Source organism: Monopterus albus, unplaced genomic scaffold, assembly GCF_001952655.1.
Source record: "Monopterus albus unplaced genomic scaffold, M_albus_1.0 scaffold279.1, whole genome shotgun sequence".
Classification (NCBI taxonomy): domain Eukaryota; kingdom Metazoa; phylum Chordata; class Actinopteri; order Synbranchiformes; family Synbranchidae; genus Monopterus; species Monopterus albus.
In genome coordinates this window covers 20,645-36,255 of record NW_018128159.1, presented here as the reverse complement: position 1 = coordinate 36,255, position 15,611 = coordinate 20,645, and the positions used below count along the sequence as shown (strand labels likewise).

The 15,611-nt window shown below is 39.9% G+C and overlaps 1 protein-coding gene across 3 annotated transcripts; it reads left to right on the top strand.

The window, feature by feature from the left end:
* The first annotated feature begins 3,550 nt into the window (after positions 1–3,550).
* On the top strand, positions 3,551–15,606 carry sh3gl1b (SH3-domain GRB2-like 1b). Of its 3 annotated transcripts, XM_020622397.1 has the most exons (10): positions 3,551–3,735; positions 3,832–3,912; positions 7,681–7,749; positions 8,178–8,250; positions 8,331–8,474; positions 8,735–8,868; positions 8,957–9,115; positions 12,363–12,466; positions 12,634–12,767; positions 14,513–15,606. In XM_020622397.1, exons 2-10 carry the CDS (start codon positions 3,868–3,870, stop codon positions 14,704–14,706), a joined length of 1,056 nt encoding a protein of 351 aa, XP_020478053.1. In that variant the 5' UTR covers positions 3,551–3,735; positions 3,832–3,867; the 3' UTR covers positions 14,707–15,606. The 3 variants fall into 3 exon arrangements, with proteins under 3 accessions (XP_020478053.1, XP_020478052.1, XP_020478054.1); XM_020622396.1 differs by lacking the exon at positions 3,551–3,735 and having other exon boundaries at positions 3,742–3,912; XM_020622398.1 differs by lacking the exons at positions 3,551–3,735; positions 14,513–15,606 and adding an exon at positions 13,211–13,872 and having other exon boundaries at positions 3,742–3,912.
* The last annotated feature ends 5 nt before the right edge of the window (positions 15,607–15,611 follow it).

Sequence of the window (15,611 nt, the reverse complement as noted above, 5' to 3'; positions counted from 1 at the left end):
ATATATATATATATGTGAAGACCTGGAAACTCCTCACAATGCATGGAGGCTTCCACCCAAAGTCCAACACCCAGAGACTATACACCACCTGGAAAGAGGGTGGACTGGGCGAAATGGTACCCAGAGACGAGCTGCTTTGAGAACAGACTAGGACCGAAAACCAATCAGAGGAAGTGCCATGGCATAATAAGGCCCTGTATGGGATGTACCAATGACAGATAACCGAGTTGGCTGATATTGGGAAATCCTACCAGTGCCTACAAAAGGCCGGCCTATCAGACACACTGAGGCACTGATCATAGCACCACAAGACCAGGCTCTAAGTACTCAATCAATTGAAGCAGGGGTCTAGCACACCAGACAAGACCCCAGGTTCAGACTGTGCAAAGAGGCCTCAGAGACACTACAACACATAGTGGGAAGATGTAAAATGCAGACAGGAACACCATACACTCAGTGGCAAAATATATATATATATATATATATGTATGTGTGTGTGTGTGTGCATATGGGAGTGTTTCTGAAAAGTTAATCTAGTGGATGATTAGCACTTAGGAGTCCTTGTCACAGTTTTACAAGTTTGCACTCAGACTGCCACGTGTGTAACTGATGTAAATCCAGCCTGAAATGCTAGATATAACATCCCGCTATAGATAAGCCATATGAACAAGGTGCTGCCAACCAACCATGTGGGGCTATCATGGAGGAGCATCTGCATCTAGCCCCGCACCACAAAAGAGCGCTGTCACTCAAACCTGCGGCATCATCTCAACCATCAGGGTCAACATACTTGGGAGTAAAGAAAAAAAGTTCAACGTTGAAATGTGACCGTTAACAACATTTCTACCTACATGGTTGGACGAGGGGCAAAGAACAGAGAGTGGATAGGTGTGTGATTGTGTTCTTTAAGCTTCTTAGGTATCAGTCAGAGAAGATTTACTGTCTACACCAACTCTCACTGTTATGAGGTCAGGCAGCTTGTGCTTTAGGAGGCAGCCAAGCTTTTCTGATTGGAGAATTAAATCCTCTGTTCCGTATTTCCCACTCCCTTACTACCTCACCCTCTTCAAACACTACATGGCACAGCAATGGGTTGACAGAGCCATCAGCTACCCCCCTGAGTTAGTATTTCAAAATTCATACTACAGAGCTTATTTTAATGTATTGCAAATAGTTGTTAATTTATAGGTCAGTGGTAACTAAAGTTTCATTAAATGTATTATTTTGGTCCTAAAACTGGACAGAAAACATCTATGTAAACTGTAAACTGAGGGCATCATCTCTGAGTGCCTTTCTGTCATTGAAGGTCCGGGAAGCCCTACTTAGACACAGATCTGTCTGTAGTAAAATCTCTCTGGGTGTGTCCAGATGAAACCTTTATGCACAAAGTATGGACATATTGTATTTCTCTAAAACTACATTGTCCTGAAGAAGCCACAAGAAACGAATCTAAGAAAACATTACTGTTATCTCTGCCCTAAGCATCCAGGTTTGCTTTGCGCTGCTGGGACAGTGCTTTTTGCCATAATTCATGTCATCTTTACTGCATCGTGTGTTTGTGCAATATTGTCTTTCTCATAGTTCTCAATGTGTTGGGCTTTTGTTGCCATACATTACAGTTAATATTTTTCATAAGCACTCCAGCACAGTTAACCTCAAATCACAAAAACGTTACTTCAAATATGTACTAAATACTCAGACAACTGCCACACCTCAGCTGCCAGCTGACATGGCCAGATAATGCTAAAACAAAGTGCAATACTGTGTGTATTGAGTTCTATAGTGTTAGGCATGCTTATTTAAAACAATTCAGTTTATAGTTTTCATGTTATAGTTTTTGTTGGTCTAGAATCTGTCCAGGGGACAGTACTAAATATCTGCACTTAATTTCCATTTAGTGTTACTCAGGGAGATAGCTGGGCTCTCTGTCATACAATGTCTCTAGTTAGTCTAGCTGGCAAGACAATCTTGCACCAACATAGAAGACCTTAAAACCTTGATCACTGTGTACAGTACATGTTCCTGTGAATGTCTGATTACAGAAGTATCAAAGCTTTTACCTCTGTCTAATATCACTATTAAGACTTTATTGAGTTTGTCATAGATGAAATAGGATATTTAAAACAGTAAATACAGTAAAATGGATTATAATCTCTGAATCCTGTGTTTGTTTTGTTGTGATCTTTTTGTTGCTTCAATTTTATCCTTATATGTACTGTTTTTCTCATCAATTTAGTGTCCTTTTTGTCTTGGAGAGATGTAATTCTATTTTTGTTAAAGAGCATTTTTAAAGATGTCTCCCTAAAATGTTCTCTTTTGTCATGATTTCTCTGTTTATGATATTTTCACTGTATTTTAAAATTATTATTATTATTATTATTAAATCAATCTAGGTTTTAATAATAAAATAATTTATATGTCATGAATATAAAGCCCGAGGTGTGAACACAGTTGTGTTATTGCACAATGGTAAAACAATATGTAGATTTAAGAATGTAATAAAAGTCTTTTTTTATATATTAAAAAATGATTTTCTTGTGAATATACATTAAGTGCCGTAGTGATGATAGGTAGGCCAGTCAAGTTTCCATCACCCTGGTTCCCTTGACAGAAAACGCATGGTATTTTTCCATAGGCTTTTGGGTTATTCTGGAAAATAACCTCTGTGACAAATTAGCAGTTTATGACACTAACATGTTGTGTTCACCAAGATCATCTTCACAAGTGAACACAACTCATAGGATTTTTGAAGCCCAAACACATTCACCGCACGTAAAGAGGTATTGTTAGGCTATAAACGAACTACATTAGGGCCTAACCAAAAACCCATTTAAAAAACCCACTGACTTCAGGGCAAGGGAACCGGAAGTGCAAAAATGTTAACTCAGTTCTGGGATTTAGGTTGGCTTTATTGCATTATTGCATAAAGCCAAGAATTGTAAAATGGTATTTTCTCTCTTAGTAGGCTATTGTCATTTAACATTATAGTTAGCCTACTCAAAATTCATGTATATATATATATATATAATAAACCTATTAGCTGCTACTCAGAGTGGATTTTATAACATATATCATGCACCACACAGATGGATTATACAGGGTTATTAAAAAAAGAATGAACCGATTTCATTACGCAATATTTTATTAAGGAAAAGTAATACCAAACTCCAGCCAAGTCACAAGTATTCTACTCACAATCAACTTTTATTCCCTGTCTTACACGTGTTCAATGCGGCCACCACCTGCCGCACGGGCAATGCGATAAGTGAATCCCTTCCAGGCGCGTATCAGCATATCACCGTCCACAGTTTGTTCGCTGACAAGTCATCACGTTCGTTTAATGTTCTAATTTCACCCATATTTGCCAAGTAGGTCTACTCATATTATTTCTCTCGGTGTCTATAGGAGGATGGGAACATTTGGCCTGCAACTGACAGGCAGTGTGTATGTCCTATACCCAGCAGGTGGCAGTGTGTACAACCCTAATAATCATACAATGACATACAATGACTACTGTATAAACCTTAGGAAACCGATTTCTTCATACTGGTTAGCGCAGATTCGGCGCTTCATATAACGTAGTAGTGTGTCCTAGATTGTTTATGCTCGTGTCTTCAGTTCGTGATGTAATATCATTGTATTTTGTACATTTACCTCCGATATCTGCAGCGCCAGACGGAAGAGTCACCCTCGACGTGTACGTGGTCAGTTGGCGTGTCCCGACTTGGAGTGACGGTTGTGTAGACCTATGATTCCTCCTAAACATTTCAGCCCTGGCCCCTTTTCTAATAAACTATATCGCTAACTTTGGTTCTGTCCTGACCTATTTAGTCCGTCATCGCAACTTGAAGGAAGTCGAGCTTCAAGATGTCTGTAGCGGGCTTGAAGAAGCAGTTTTATAAAGCCAGTCAGGTTTGGAAAACTTTTTTTAGTTAGCAACTGTCACGTATACATTAGCAGCTAGCTTCCGTTAGCATTAACTAGTAGCTGGCTAGCTGTTTTAGCTGGCTAATAACGCTCTGTTAATGTGCACGAAGCTAATGTCGCAGACCCGTTGTATCTGTGTGTAAAATGAATGTAATGTTTTATTGGCACTCTTCTTTTACAGGTAAGGCTAAAGTTGATTAGCATTTTCGTTAGATTAGTGGAACTAGCGTCAACTAACTTTAGCTAAGTAACTAAGCTTCACGCTAAGTAACGCTAGCTGTTTACAAGTATTTCACATTTTGTGTAGTTACTTTACCCAACATTGCACCAGATTCAGTAAGTACACCTGCTGTAGTAAACATTAGTACAGTTTACCCGAGGGACTCTTTGGTTGAGTCACTAAAAAACAATACACGAAAAAGTGGTACAATATAAACTGAGCCAGTATAAATACGGGGTATTCATGGAAGGGGGAAAAATTCTCCATTTCCAGTAGTGGTGTAGTGTAACCTGAGGAGTTAGATTTGAGTAATGCCACAGTTATCTCATTCCCAGCGGTTGTCTTTTGTTTAACCAGTATTAGTGCAGCAATGGAAATGCTAAATGTCACAGTTCACCATTGATATACAGTTTGATGTTTGAACAGTGGTGCGAATCTTTTTAAGTGTGAATGCTTGTAAGTTATTTCACTTATGGGTGGGGACAGTCAAACTTTTTTAGTCTTTTTTTTCCCGTCCTATTTCTGCTGATCTAAGCAGGAAAGACATTTGGTTTCTGCCCCAGTTTCCTGTCAGGAGCAGACACAGATCCCAGTTGCTTGGTTGTGAGTAAAAACAACACCATGTAATGTTAGGCCTGTTGGTACTGGCTGTAGTGGCAAGGAATGGCGAAGGTGTTTGAGGGAAATAAGTGGATTAGTGCATGAGAAAGTGACCCAAATTGTGATGTGAAGAAGGGGTTTGAGAGAGTTTGCTTTCTCTTTATTTGACTGCAATGCAGCTGCACTTCTTGCCAAAGCTCCATGAGAGTCAATAACTCCTGACATAGCTCAGATTTTCTACACTAGAGGCATGCAGGAAGTTGGCAGTGGAAATGATATCTGTGGCCTGTAGCTCACACATCCTTGTTTCTCTCTTTTACTATCTCTGCCTCTAATATTTTTGTGAGAATTATTCTTACAACTTGATGCTTGTATTTATAGTTATGTGTTTTCTTACTGGTTACAAATGTATAACACTCCAAGCTCTGTAGTTAAAGCCTCATGTCATGGTTGCTGTCCTTGTCTTGAGATAAGTACATACACAAACAGGCAGTATGATTGATATTTATTTTGCAAGAATTTTCTTGGCTCAGTGTACAGTTGTAGAACTGGCAGATGTCTCTTCAAAAGCTGCACCCTTTACAAGCATCATATTTTAGTCATTCTGGCCTTTTATGGTGGTCATAATGGCTGATGAGATAGATCAGCCAGGAGAGATTAGTTTACAGATATGTTGATTAAAAGTAAACAATTGGAGTTGGGTACACTTCTAATCTAAGATTAAAACAAATGAAGCAGAAATAAGTGGTATGCAATGTAATCCCCATTTTAGAAAATATTCTCTGGATTGGACCCAGTATAGGTGTAGGTGAAAGGATAACATGATCCTTGGAAGCAGCAGACAACACGCTACAAGTGCAGCTGATTGGGTTAATCCAGATTAAGGGGAAGTGATTTGACAATATCTCCTTCATGGTGATATGAGTTTGCTGACCATCAGAAATGTTCCCTTGCTGCTTATTCACATTCCTTTAATGTCTCTGGCCCTGTGAGTGCTTTCAAATTGAGTTGGACATCTTTTTATCAACATTTTTGTATAATTTTTAAATGAATGCTATGTTTGTGTTCACCAACTACTATTTAACAACTAATTTTCATATGCAATATGTAAAATAAATTTACATTAGTCTGCTGCTTTCCCCCTTTGTTTTGCTACTGAGCTGGTATCTAGGCCTCTGTATGAAACACCTTTCCGATCTTCAAGTTATCTGAAGTCAAATAAGAGCTTGAGCCATGCTTTGTTGTAGTGCACTACCATTTAGCAAATATCCAGTCATTATGATAGAAAGGATACCTGTTAGTCAGATTTCTGTGTTGCTCTGTGCGTTGTTTATACCAAAACTTCCCTTTTGTGGATGTCTTCTGGCTCCATTGCTTTGAGCCTGTGTGCATATAAACTAAATGTTACACTTGTATGACAACTTGTTTTCATTAGCAGATGAAGAAATTGCAGTGCAACAGCACTTAGTGGCCTACATATTATTCTAACAATTCATTTTTCTATTAACACTAAAATCTCAAGTTTAGAGCTTATTACAAAAATAGGGAATTAAATCTACAAGTGTGGTAAGCCAGGTTCGAGTGCCCAAAAAGATATGATAGCAAACATGTAGGACTTCTGTGTTATCTGTCCTCAGAAGTAGGGAGTCAAATGCTGAGTAGGAGTGGAGGCTGTATCTTTACTTATGACTTGAATCCAATCCAATGATTTCCTCATACAGCAGAGAGTCAGCTGTATAATATGTTTTGTTTTAAGTATAATTCCTGAATATTTAATCTGTGTACTCAAAATTAATATCTGTATGTTGAACAGTACTGTTCACTCACCTATCATAAAATAACCGAAATAAACATTTCCCCTCAGACCCTGAAAGTCTTGTTGCATCCAGTAATCACAAAATGGTCACAACCACCATTTGGTCACTTAGGAAATGACTCAGACTGCTGTTGCTGTATTACAGTTGAGTGAATCTGACTAAGAAAAATCAAGGATGGGAAAATTGCATCTTCATTTCTTATCCAAAGGATTGGATATGTCTGATAAACCATTTCACACTCATATCCCACCTGAAAAGTCAGTATTCTGCCATATTGTACATGCTTGTATAGGCCAGGGCCTGCAGATGTATATTTGTCTAAAAACTAATTTTGTTTAAATGTTTGACCAGCTAACTCAATGGCATTAGAATCCCTCGCTGTTGACAGGTGTAGCATTATTTCAGGAAACTCATAATGCCACCTGACTGACTGTTGTACAGAATACAAATCTAATCTAGTTATTTAAGTTCTTTCTCCCTTTCTCAGTTGGCCTCTCACAGTGTTTCATTAACGGTCCAGACAGTGTGCTCTGTTAATAATACTGTGTAGCAAAATAAAGGTTAACACCGGGGTTGATACAGGTTCCCTCAAAACCTAAATGCAAAAAGAACAAGATTCCTTAAAAGTATTACTACATTATATGTCACTGGAATCATGACATAAATCAAAGGAAAGAATGAGTGAGTCACTGTGCTTCCCATTTTATCTTTGCAGAATAAGTTTACAAGTTACTCTGCAACCAAGGTCTGTTGTTGAGTGCCACTTTCATTATCTGAATGGTGGCAATGGGAGTTGTTCTTCTGCCCAGTGGCCACCTGGAGAAACTCAGATATAAAGCCTTATAGCTCATGGACACTGCAGTCAAGATGTTAATTATCTTAAAGGCACAGCAGTATGGACTCACTACAAAGCCAGAAGATTGGTTTCACGTTATTGGTGTGATTTCTAGAATTTTGCTATAGTGTTAGCTGTTATTCACATTGCTACTTTAAATTCACCTGCCATATGCTGTGCTCCACATATACATTTTTCTACACAGAGCAGGTGTGTGTGAAACACACACACACACACTTTTTTTTGTCTTTCCTCCAACTTTCTCTTCTCTGTCCCTTTAGATGGTAAGTGAGAAAGTCGGAGGTGCTGAAGGGACTAAACTAGATGATGACTTCAGAGACTTGGAACGGGTAAGAGAGGAATCTCTTCTGTGGTCTCAGAAGAGAAACTTCTTTCATCTGTGCTGTAGGCCTCATTGGTGTTTCTCACAGTACACAGACACATTGCTGCTTTTGTGGGACTTCTGTTTTTGCCGTTTACACATAGTTCATGCCCTCAGTGTTTCAGAAAATCTTTTAAGACCATGTGGAGGGCATAGAAAACTTACTGCCATTAAATTCCTGAAAACTTGTTTAGTGGAATAATAGAAAATCAGTCAGCAACATTTCAATACATGTCAAATTGTTTAAGTGATTTTGAAGGCAAAAATATGAGAGAATTTCTGTTATCTGATCATGTAAATCATTGTTAGAAGCATTGTTAGGTTTACATTTTCACTTTTGTTTGTCATCAACAATACAAATAAATGTGATGTATGTGTGCTTGCTGTGTTTTGTAGAAAGTAGATGTGACCAGTAAGGCTGTAGTGGAGGTGATCTCCAAAACCTCTGAGTACCTTCAGCCCAACCCAGGTGAGAAATAAACCTGTTTTCACACAAGTTTATATAGTTTAAATTTCTTGATTACATTTAGTTTCAATTCCCTTCTGCAGCATCACGGGCCAAGCTGTCCATGTTGAACACCATGTCTAAGATCCGTGGGCAGGTGAAGAACCCAGGCTATCCTCAAGCTGAAGGGCTGCTGGGCGAGTGTATGGCCAAGTATGGACGAGAACTGGGAGAAGACACTAACTTTGGTGAGATGTGTTAACATAGTAAAATCCTAGCAGGTGAATGTTTGGGGGTGTGTGTAATTACCGGCTTCGATGTGTGCATGTTTGAGCTCTGTTTGAGTATTGTTTACTATGAAAAGCTTTTGACAGTTACTTTTGGCAGAAGTACTGTACTCATGTCTAATTTCTGATATTATCTGTATGTGTTATGTGGCAATATAATTGTTTGGTATTGTATTATAAATGTATTACTGTCTGTATAAATTTACTACTGTCTGGTTCAGGTGGAGCACTAGTGGATGTAGGAGAGGCCATGAAGAGACTGGCAGAAGTCAAAGACTCTCTAGACATTGATGTCAAACAGAACTTTATTGATCCTTTGCAAGGACTCTGTGACAAGGACCTCAGAGAAATACAGGTATCCGACACACTGACGTGCTATTTTATGACTGGGAAATAAACTGTGTGTCAGTTCATTAAACCAACTATGTCTTGTACTACCTCAGCACCACCTCAAGAAGCTGGAAGGTCGTCGCCTGGACTACGATTACAAGAAAAAGCGTCAGGGCAAAATCCCAGATGAGGAGGTTCGACAGGCCCTGGAGAAGTTTCATGAGTCAAAGGAGGTGGCTGAGACCAGCATGTATAACCTGCTGGAAACTGATGTGAGAGCGTAGTTACTACTGATCAGTGTGCAGTGTTTGTGTGTCCTCCAAGGCATCATTTTAAGACCAAGCCCTCTCATCAGAATCTCAGAATCTGCTTTGTTGGCCAGGTGTGTCGGACACAATTTGACTCTGGTATAGCCCAACTTTAAAAGTTGTTTTCACATTCAAAAGTTAGGGGTTCTTCTGTTATCTAGGTCATCAGCTGTAAAGATGGAATTTGAAGCCTGATAATTCATCATACTTAACATCCCAGTATTTACCCACTTTGAACACAGTGGGAAAAGAACATTTACATGCATCAAATACAGTCTAAATAGTGATCCTGGAGGCCTTTTAGTAATATATATATATATATATATATATAAAATGTATTAACGATATTTATATTTTTTGTGCTATATAGTGTATATTGCCCCCTTGTATCGTGTATAGCATTGCATCAGATTTTTCATGGTAGAGCTTGCATAACCTTCACTTTACCATAAGAAGGCTGCTGGGTAATACACACGCATACAGTGCATCCATAAAGTATTCACAGTGCTCAGCTTTTTCCAAATTTTATGTTAGTCTTATTCCAAAATGGATTAAATTCATTATTGTCTTCAAAATTCTACAAACAATATCCCATAATTACAATGTGAAAAAGTTTGTTTGAAATCTTTGCAAATTTATTAAAAATGAAAAAAAAAAAATCACATGTACATAAGTATTCACAGCCTTTGCTCAATACTTTGTTGAAGCACCTTTAGCACCAATTACAGCCTCAAGTCTTTTTGAGTATGATGCTACAAGCTTGGCACAACTATTTTTTAGTAGTTTCTCCCATTCTTCCGCACAATATCTCTCAAGCTCCATCAGGTTGGATGGGGATCGTTGGTGCACAGCCATTTTCAGATCTCTCCAGAGATGTTCATTCAGCTTCAAGTCTGGGCTCTGGCTGGGCCACTCAAGGACATTCACAGAGTTGTCCCGTAGCCACTCCTTTGTTATCTTGGCTGTGTGCTTAGGGTCATTGTCCTGTTGAAAGATGAACCGTCGTCCCAGTCTGAGCTTCAGAGCGCTCTGGAACAGGTTTTCATCAAGGATGTGTCTGTATATTGCTGCAGTCATCGTTCCCTTGATCCTGACTAGTTTCCCAGTTCCTGCCACTGAAACACATCCCCACAGCATGATGCTGCCACCACCATGCTTCACCGTAGAGATGGTATTGGCCAGGTGGTGAGCGGTGCCTGGTTCCTCCAGACATGAGTTCAATCTTTTGTTTCATCAGACCAGTTTTGTTTCTCACAGTCTGAGAGTCCTTCAGGTGCCTTTTGGCAAATTCCAGGTGGGCTGCCATGTGCATTTTACTGAGGAGTGGTTTCTGTCTGGCCACTCTACCATACAGGCCTGATTGGTGAAGTGCTGCAGAGATGGTTGTTCTTCTGGAAGGTTCTCCTCTCTCCACAGAGAAACGCTGGAGCTCTTTCAGAGTGACCATAGGGTTCTTGGTCACCTCCCTGACTAAGGCCCTTCTCTCTGGATCGCTCAGTTTGGCCGGGCGGCCCACTCTAGGAAGAGTCCTGGTGGTTCCAAACTTCTTCCATTTACAGATGATGGAGGCCACTGTGCTCATTGGGACCTTCAGTGCTGCAGAAATATTTCTGTACCCTTCCCCAGGTCTGTGCCTTGATACAATCCTGTCTCGGAGATCTACAGACAATTCCTTGGAATTGTCTCATGGCTTGGTATGTGCTCTGACATGCACTGTTAACTGTGGGACCTTATATAGACAGATGTATGCCTTTCCAAATCATGTCCAATCAACTGAATTTCCAACAGGTGGACTCCAGTCAACTTGTAGAAACATCTCAAGGATGATCAGTGGAAACATGATGCACCAGAGCTCAATTTTGAGTGTCATGGCAAAGGCTGTGAATACTTATGTACATTTTTTTCCCATTTTATTACATTTGCAAAGATTTCAAACAAATTTTTTCACATTGTCATTATGGAGTATTGTTTGTAGAATTTTGAGGACAATAATTAATTTAATCCATTATGGAATAAGGCTGTAACATAAAATGTAGAAAAAGTGAAGTGCTGTGAATACTTTCTGGATGCACTGTAGGACAAATACTTTCCGTTACACCTGCAAGGACTGATGAAACATGCCTGTTCAGTACAATAGCACTGGCACTGTAGGTAAACACTCTGCAGTTGAACAGTTATAATATTTAATCATTGTTTGGATTTAGGAGTAGGAGCATTTGTTTGCCCTGTACATGACTGCAGGTGAACACACCCTTAGGTGAGAAGACAAAAATGGCTTCAAGCATATACTCAGCTGCCAGTTTATTATCGTAGGCACACCTAGCTAAACATGCAGGCTAATTCAACAGTCCTGCACTAAGTCCTCCTCCATGAAGGTGACAGTGCTCAGTTTTTTGTTTAAGGGGTATATCAATTCAACTGTATGGTCATTTTGGAGGCTGTGGTTTGTGTTGCTATTGAAGTGTACTACATTATACAGAGACATTTGTTATGATAACCCTCATTGATGTAAATGGATGGACAAATGACAAACACCTGTGGGTATAACTCAACAGCAGCACAAACTACATCCTCAAAAATGATCATAAATCGATACTTCAGTACTGTCATGAATTAGTACTTCTCTAAAGCTGTTCTATTACAGTACATCTTAGGTTTAATACTGAGAACTAGTTGCCAGTGTGAATATGAATACAGTGCTACCTGAAGGAAGTCTCTCTTCCATAATTTGTTGTTTCCCATGAGTTTTCAGTCAGTCTGTATTGTAAATTTGAGTGTGAAATGTAATTTTGGACCTTTGAATTAGTAGGTTGACAAAATAATCTTAACTCAAAGTCTGCTGTAATCTGTTTGAGGTTAGATGATCCAGAAAAATCAGACCCCGAGTTATGATTCTTTTGTGAGGTGCATTAGAGTGTGGATACCTGAATCAAGCCCGAGGGGATCCGTCACTTACCTGAGGATTTGGACAGAAATTTAGAAACAAAATCTTTGAGGGGGGGTCCAGGTCAGGTTTGGACACATAGGTCAAACTTAAGGCTAGACGGCTGGAGCACTCAGATTTCTGCTTCATTTCATAAGGGGAAAAACACTGTATGTTTTCAGACGCCAAACTCTCGGGCATAGGTCAGGTTCGGACAGAATTTAGAATGACTTGAAGTGTAACTTCAGCAAAATGATATTTTGTTTGTTTATATGTGTGTGTGGGTAGATAGAGCAGGTGAGCCAGCTGTCATCTCTGGTGGAGTCCCAGCTGCAGTACCACAGACAGGCTGTGCAAGTGCTTGAGGAGCTTTCTGACAAACTTCGAGACAGGTGCAGTAATTAAACCTGGCACAAATTCCAGCATTGTACCAGTGTGGTACATCTGACTGTACATCTTTTCAACACTGGTTCAGTCACAGCGGTTTAAGACAAAATTATGTATTTATTGTGGAGATTTGCAAATGTTAGACTCAAATTGGTGTCATCATCTTGAACAGGATGAATGAGGCTCAGTCTCGACCCAGGCGTGAGTACACACCCAAACCCAAACCTATCTTTGATTTCGGAGACAACAACCATTCAAATGGTGGCTACTCAACCTCAATGGCCCCTCCACCTTCACGCAACTCAGGTAAACAGCTGATGGGTTTGAGAACATACATTCATTATCTATACCACTTAGTCCTAACAAGGGTCACGGGGGGCAATCCCAGCTGACTGTGGGCGAGAGGAAGGGTACACCCTGGACAGGTCGCCAGTCTATTGCGTGGCCTACACTTAGAGACAGACAATTACACACACACACACACACACACACACACACACACACACTCACTGCTATGGGCAATGTAGATACAGTTTCAAAACAAGGTATTTAATATTTCTGAGTCAAGATTATGTAAATTTTGTAATTTTACCGTGAGCACACAAGTAAAATAAACTAACTCAGTGCCAGAATAATGACATGGCTGATTGTACAGTTGGCACCAGAGAACAGGTGGTGTCTTGACCAAACAAAGAACCACAAAAACTCACTCTTGCATTATTTTGTATTCATCCTTGCATATATCATAGGATATATGGAAAAGAGCTGCCATAACAGTTCCAGTATCAACAGAACATCGAGGTGCTTGTACATGCACAGAAGATAAACTAAGCTAAAGAAGCATGCCTGCATTCTTAGAAATCTGACAGAAACTAAACTGGCCCCCATTTCCAAGACCTGCAACCAGTCAGCACCACTGAGCAGAATTATGCGAAAAAATTCAGTGCTTTTTTTTTTCCAGTCTGTTTAACTGAATGTTTGAGTCAAGAGTCACACAGCGGTTGACCATGAGAACACGTTTCTGTGTGTGTGTTGGGGGGGGGGTCGTGTCATCTGGGGCCAATCTCTCTCCAACTGACCTTGTTCCTCTGTCCTGTGACATCATCAGAGCCATCTTTTCACTTGGCCAGATTGCCTTTTCGGAAACCCAGATTGTGTGAGTGGCAGGCTGCGTGGGCAGATGGTCCACTGTGTTTGTGCAGCTTCTGCTGTGATGTGTGGGAACTATGATATAAGTTGCTTTGCATTAAAGTTGAAAACATAATTGAAAGTGTATGGTGCATGTATAGTTTAACAGCATGTATGTGTTTTCATATGAAAGCCACATCCTGTCCTTTTGATACTGCAGCCTGACTTGCTACAAGTATTCACAGCACTGCAACCACTGGGTGGCTGTTTTTTTTTTTTTTTTTTACACATGCCCTAAAAGAACAGTCAGGATCCTCAAGTCAAGGAACAACTGACCATTTTAAAAAATGTTTTAGAAATTCAAATGCAACACTTTAATGTTGTCACAGAATATTTTTTGTATTTTTAATACATTTCAGTCAGGTTTTAGAGCTCCACGCAGATTCTGAAGAAATATTTCTAAGGTTGTTTCAGAGTTGGTTCTTTTCCAAAGACTGTAGACTGATGCAGTATGATGTATAACACAGAGACTGAGTGACCAAAGCTTTCCCCATCTCTAGCTTGCCCAGCAGTCTGTTTGTTGAACTTGATACAATGAGAAAATTGTTGGGTGACAAAAAAGCCTAGTTTGTCTGCATGTGGAGCCCCACTCTCCTCTGCTGATCTGTGTGAGGCCACTGAGGAGTGGACAGATAGCAGAAACGATGGAGGGAGGGAGAACAGCCCTACAGAAACCTACTGTCATAGTATGTTGTAATTTCTAGTCAGAGATTAACCCTGTCAGCACGCATGCACTTGTTTGCAGTGCTGTGTTGCAGCTGATGTGACTGTACCACATACTAATTGTATACATGCAGTATATAAACAACAATGAAGCACAATGTACAGTAGATTCTCTCTTCTTCTTGCTTCCTTTTTCTCAGCCCCGGAGCAGCCGAGCTGTAAGGCGTTGTATGACTTTGAGCCTGAAAACGAGGGAGAGCTGGGTTTCCACGAGGGCGATATCATCACCCTGACCAATCAGATCGATGAGAACTGGTACGAGGGCATGCTGAATGGCCAGTCAGGATTTTTCCCTCTTAACTACGTCGAGGTCCTTGTTCCGTTGCCACACTAATATAAAGAGAGCAAGAGAGGAATGATGAAAGAGGAGAGAGGGAGTAGAACTGGTCGAGATTGTGGAAAGTGAAGCCAAGAGATGGTCCTCAGAAGATCTATTTCCACCTTCAGCTCCAATGTTGCCATCACAGACGAGCACTTTTCTGTCATCCAGAGTTCTGGAGGAGACTGTCACATTTAAAGTCCAGACCAGAATTATCAACCTATTCCACCTAAAGGTAAAAAGAATCCTAGACTAAGATGGACACAAAATGTTTCCTGTTATCTGACAGTCATACACATTTCATGAGGACGAACTGATCAAAGAGTCAAAAGCAATAATTTTTTTTTATCCACAGATTACTCATACAGTAAAGAGAATTTGTATTAAATCTGATTATGATGACTGGGTTGGCACATTTGTCATCCTCTTTGTGTGACTGCAGTCTGTTTAAAACTCAGGTTTGTCACCAGTTTAACAGTCAGTTTTCAGACTGGAGAGGCCCAAACCTCAGTAAACTTGGAACTTGACTGAATATTTTGCTCTTTGTGCCCCTTGAGGACTGGAGAGCATTTCTTGATGCCACCTGCTGGCGTGACTGAGAATTACTTTTAACTAAAATAGAGCTATACATGAACACAAATGTTTTACTAGTTGGACTTAAAGGAAAAAAGTACTGCTTCACATTTTTTATGAGAAACATGAGCCAAAATTTGCCTCAGAGTTGTGATTTAGACCATTTTCAGGTTTTGGCCTGTTTATTAACTCTTTCTAAATATCCATTTCAAAGCTGCCCAGTGCTGATAATAGTTCTAGAAGAGGCTCTTTATATTGGTTCAGTATTTTGATTTACGTTTGTTTCAACTTACTACAGTAGTTTGTAAGAGTAGAACTGCTTACTGAATATGTGGGGGGGGGGGGGG